Below are 5,218 nucleotides of genomic sequence, written 5' to 3'. Positions count from 1 at the left end.
CGTTCACTCAAACTGCCTCGGTCGGGCGGCGCGACGCGACGCGGCCCTGCCTTGCCTGCTCAGCTGGCGCACACCGCGCAGCGCACTGTCTACTGCTAGCCTCCCGTTCTGTTTACGGCGCGAGCGGGGCGTGGCGGGGCGGGGCGGGGCGAGGGCACAGCGGCCCGAACGCCGCGCCCCTGGCGGCGACGCGTGGCGGCGCGCGCGTGGACGCCAGGGCGGCGTCGCGGCCCCACCGCAGGCGCCATCTAGCGGCCGTCGCGGGGAGCGCGGCGCAGATGCAGGCGGTCGCGTCGCGCGCGGGGTAGCGCTGCGCCGGCCCCGGTGCGCGCGGCGTGGCGGGCAAGTTTGAATGCACCGCGCGGCCTGCTCCCGGCCCTTCTGGGTTCTAGCTACTACAGGCCCATGAGAACCATTTCCGGCTGCACTGGGGGAAAACTCGAGGAGACACCCTTCAATAAGGATTCTCGTGCAAAGCCAAAATAGTCAAGTGCAATGCGCCTGCGCTCAACGCTCAGAAATAGCTGCCCCCGTCGGGTAGGCAATCCCTTGCTGGGTCCATCCTTGCCCACACCATACCATAGCTCTGTTGGCGACGCCCGACGCGAAGCCCCAAGGTAAGGCCCGTTTGAGCTCCCTGGACCACCCGCACTACTTTACCACAGGCTTCATTCAGAAGTGAAAACGTGACTCACCACAAACACATAATTTCGAGGAAGCGCTAGCTACACGGCGTGAGGCTACATTTCGTAAGGGGTGGGTTGCTCGTTGCCGGGGGGTTGTGCTGGCCGTGTTGTCGCGCGAGAGGCAAGGAGTGGCCTTTGACCCTGCTTTGCCGGATGGGCCTTTACGTGCTGGGCTGCGGCTGGGGCTGGGCCCGCGGGCGACACAACAAGGAAGGCACAAGCAAGCACACAAACACACTTAGGGGCTTTGGGGTTTGGGTGGAGGCGGGAAGGGGAGGGGAGGGGCGGGGACAGCCACGCTGCCCTCCCTTCTCCCCCGCCCCGCTCCCATTGCGTTGGGCCCCTGGCCTGGCCCCTGCATGATCTCACACTCACTCGGACGCCCCGCCCGCGTCCCGCCCCTCCGTCCCGTCCCCGTTCCCCGTCCCTGATTCACGAACGATGGCAGCTGGCACTACAGACATCAGCCCCAATGACGTTTTGTCAGCAGAAAATCTACAAAAATGTTTCGACAACTACTTGCTGGTGGACGTTGGGGCTGGTCTCACGAACAAGAAGTTTAGTAAAGATCTCGACTCGGTGATTCAACGAGCAAAGGACGCTGGTAAGTGGTTGAGGTTATGGTTCGCATGTTAAGTGCATATATACAAGTATTCATTTTCACTAAAACAAGAGAGGGTCATGTTACGCGTTAGGGTTTTAATGAAAGTTACATGTTTTGACCTTGACCAATATGTTTTATAGGACTGACAAAGATTCTAGTCACTGGATCATCTCTTAGAACAAGTAAGGAAGCTTTACGACTGACAAGAATTTACCCTGGAACCATCTATTCTTCAACAGGTATGATTTGAAGTTGCTTCATATGCATTCATTGCATTTATATTCCCTTAATTTTAGTGCTAACATCTCTTTCCTACTTACTCTGTGCAGGTGTGCACCCTCATGATGCTAAATCATGGGAGACTGGCTACCTTGCAGATTTACGTGAAATTGCAATGAATCCTGAGTGTGTTGCTATTGGAGAATGTGGCCTAGACTACAGCAAAGATTTCTCTTCTCCTGAAGTACAAAGAGAAGTGTTTGAAAAACAAGTATGTAAATACACATAATTTATTTTACCTACCTTAAGACAAAAGTACAAAGTATGTGGTATGATCTTCCCTTCTTTTCTCAGATTCAACTTGCCTGTGACTTAAAGAAACCGCTTATTTTACGAGAACGGGGAGCTCATGCTGATTTCCTATCTGTGATTGATAAATATATGTCAAATCTTCCAGTTTGTGTTTTGCGAGGTTTTTCTGGCTCACAGAAAGAGGCAGAAAGCTTCCTAAATAGAGGATTTTATTTTACCTTGTCAGGTAAAGTAGCTGGGCTAAGAAGCACATGGAAAACCAAATATATCACTGTTAATTTTAAAAATTGCCAATGTGTGTTGCAGGCAGTCTTTGCAAGGATAAATCTGATGATGGAATGCGCCGCCTACTAGAACAAGACATTCTCACAATGGATAAGATTCTGGTTGAGACAGATTCACCTTTCATGTTCCCTAATATACGTGCCTCCAAACTTCCACCTGCAGTCAAGGAATCTCTTACTGAAAGGTAATACAACTACTAGCACATTGTACTAATTTGCAAATTGACTTGAATTTTCATTTACTGTACAATACAATAATTTTACAGGTCATTGCTGTTTCTGAATCGTTACTGTACCTTTCAACGAAATGAGCCATGCTCCTTACCAGCAATTGTTGAAATGATTTCTGTTCTTATCAAGAAAAAACCAGAAGAAGTAGCATTTGCTACAGCTTTCAGTGCATTGAAAGTTTTTGGACTCTCTCAATAACTGTCCACATTTCCTGTTGCAATTGGGCTGTGAAAGGATCATCTAGAAAACAGGCTATCTATTTATCTAGTTTTCTACACTATTTTTTGAATGAAATTTTAAAGTTGAAGATCCAGGGTAGGTTTCATTAATAATATCAAAAATATACATTTCTGTACTGTAACATTTCTTGAAAACGGTTGGCAGTAACTGTATCATGACTACTCATCAGATTGTTTTAATTAAACTGCTCTGAAATTTAATATATTATTATTTTATCTGATGTGAACTGAATGAGCCTGTATAGTTTTAGTACAGAAGTATTTAAAAGAAGGATTTTCTTAACCTTATATATATTTTTTTGTTTTGAATTTTTTACAGTCTATTTATGTGCCAAAAACACACATTGGGTATAACAAAGTATATTTTTATAGAATGTAGATGTGTTAAGTATGAATTAAAATATAATTGTAATTGAATATTTGTATCCATAACCCCTAGGAAATAGTTTCCATTCCAGTTCAAAAAGAAAAGAGAGCAATATGATCCTATTAATTTTAAAACATTAATACATGTTGCCCTTTGACATGGTGCACCAATGCTTACCTATCAACATTTTCAGGGAGAACAATATTGCATCCTAATAATCCTGGACCCATCCATGGTTTGGGAATAATTGAAAGACGAACGACGCGTTTGTCTCTTAAAACTACAACTGGTACAGAACGGTTAATGCAGCTCTCTGCTACAAAACTAATATTAAGAAGGGACTGGAAATTGGAGCCTTTTACTGAACCAAATTCAATTATCTTGTCGTGAACCTCCAACCCCTGGAACAGAAGAAAAATTTTAGCAACATACAATGGAGTACAAAGAAATTGTGAATTCATTCAACACTAATCAATACTGACTGCTATTGAAGCTGGTGATCCAGGAGTCACTTTATTAACAACTGCAATGGGGTCCCCACTTGGCTTTGAACTCTCATCCATTGGATCATCAGATTGGTTAAGACCTCCACCAGAATGGAGAGCATATAGTCCATTTTCAATTTCTTTCATGAGGGCTTTGTGGTCATTTTGAAGACCTGCAACAAAGATCAATTTAAATTTATTTACAGTAAACATTTGTGGCACCATTTAATGTGTGATAGTGTGAGACAGAACAAGGAAGCTGAACATACAAATAATTCGATGACGAGCATGTCTGACTTGGTAGACATCTATATCTTGACGTGGGTATCCCTCTTCATCAACCAAAGAGTCGTAAAGACCAACACGATTCTGTAATATTAACAAATAAAAGAAAACAATCGGTCGAAGAGTCCAGCCTAGAAAATATCTCAGCTTTTTGAATTCTACTTATGAACATTGGGCCCCCAGAGGAGTTCCAAATTTCATGTTAGTAAAGTGATTGGGACGAGAAATTTTGAAAGAAAATATTGAATATTATAGCTAGAAATAGGGGCATTTCGAGAAGATACAATGAATTAAAGTCACAAGGGTTATTAACCTCAACATTAGAAAAATAAAAGCACTTACCGATGCCAAAACTTCCATTAAAGCGGCAATTTCTTTTTCAATTTTGTCTTTCTGATCCATTATTTTCAAAACAGCATCGCGAGATACATTAGTTGCATTTGCTGACTCCATGTTCACATCCATGACTGCGTTACTTTTGACGTTCGTTGCGGTGACGATCTAGCTAATCTACCCCTCATGGCACAGCAGACGACAGTGCTGTCTTTGTTGACAACAGCACCAGGTCTGCCTTGGGGAAGAAAGAGAGGTTAGTAGGAGTCCTGACGTCATCAGTTTAGGTAGAACACAAGGGGGGTTCAGGAGCATGCACGATTTTGAAAGAATTTGGGCGGGGTTTTTTAATTCCTGCGGATAGTTTTTCTACGTGCATTTACATTCTGCATCTGAAAACTACTTGCAGTCTTTCTTCTTATAAGTCTTCCTAATGTAATTCTTGGTGTTTCAATCCTAGGATCACTTACTTTTTTCCAACTCTCATCGTGTTCTCCGCATCAAAATGATCAAAATACTTCCTAGAATCTGGTATTAATTTGGATGTTGCGGCTACAGACCTGAAAACCAAATTATTGATTCCAAACCTTGGTAATAATCTACCGTACACGCTTTGAGCGATTGTGAAATCCTTGGAAACGCGTGGCACCATCGTACAATGGTAGTTTTGTCCGAAGTCGAAAGTTTTGGCTGAATCACTCTGTCAATTTTCCTTGATAGACTAGATAGATAGACCGCATGCACGCGTGGTTCAAAATGAGGCAAACCTGTACGAGCGTCGCGAGCGTGCGGTGCATGACATAATTTTTTTTTGTCAAAGTTTGTGGTTTTCACATTAAAAGCCATTTGTTCAAATTTCAAATTTTGTATTTTAATGTAGTTTTAACAATTGAACCTCACGTGCACGTGGGGCAAGCAGTGGCCACGTTTTTCTGGAAAATGCCAACGATGCCACCCCGTGACGTCACTCTGGGTTCAAGGTGTTAACTGCTTTCCCACATCGTTCCCGTGGGCTCCAATAATAATTTAAAACACCGAAAAGTACTTATTTGGAAACAACGAAAGTTACTTCACAACAAAATAGAAAGATGTCACTGAGTCCATGTGAAATTACATCATGGCTATGCGGCTAGTGACTAAATTGTTAAGGAAGGTAGCTGTCTACCTCACTCA

At 43.8% G+C, this 5,218-nt stretch overlaps 2 protein-coding genes across 2 annotated transcripts; one reads left to right on the top strand and one right to left on the bottom strand.

Moving 5' to 3' along the window:
* The first annotated feature begins 1,061 nt into the window (after positions 1-1,061).
* LOC113214495 (3'-5' ssDNA/RNA exonuclease TatD) lies at positions 1,062-2,776 on the top strand. The gene is made up of 6 exons (XM_052270582.1): positions 1,062-1,290; positions 1,431-1,529; positions 1,620-1,780; positions 1,864-2,047; positions 2,128-2,290; positions 2,372-2,776. The coding sequence occupies exons 1-6, from the start codon at positions 1,128-1,130 to the stop codon at positions 2,532-2,534; spliced, it is 933 nt and encodes a 310-aa protein (XP_052126542.1). The 5' UTR covers positions 1,062-1,127; the 3' UTR covers positions 2,535-2,776.
* Positions 2,777-2,849: 73 nt separating this feature from the next.
* Positions 2,850-4,266, bottom strand: LOC113215624 (26S proteasome non-ATPase regulatory subunit 9). The gene is made up of 4 exons (XM_026435261.2): positions 4,055-4,266; positions 3,697-3,796; positions 3,425-3,600; positions 2,850-3,343 (listed from the first exon to the last, which is right to left on the bottom strand). Exons 1-4 carry the CDS (start codon positions 4,175-4,177, stop codon positions 3,116-3,118), a joined length of 627 nt encoding a protein of 208 aa, XP_026291046.2. The 5' UTR covers positions 4,178-4,266; the 3' UTR covers positions 2,850-3,115.
* Between the last annotated feature and the right edge of the window lie 952 nt (positions 4,267-5,218).

The sequence above is a fragment of the Frankliniella occidentalis genome, unplaced genomic scaffold (assembly GCF_000697945.3).
Source record: "Frankliniella occidentalis isolate FOCC.00 unplaced genomic scaffold, Focc_3.1 Scaffold127, whole genome shotgun sequence".
Lineage (NCBI taxonomy): Eukaryota > Metazoa > Arthropoda > Insecta > Thysanoptera > Thripidae > Frankliniella > Frankliniella occidentalis.
This window is presented reverse-complemented; position numbering and strand designations above follow the sequence as displayed.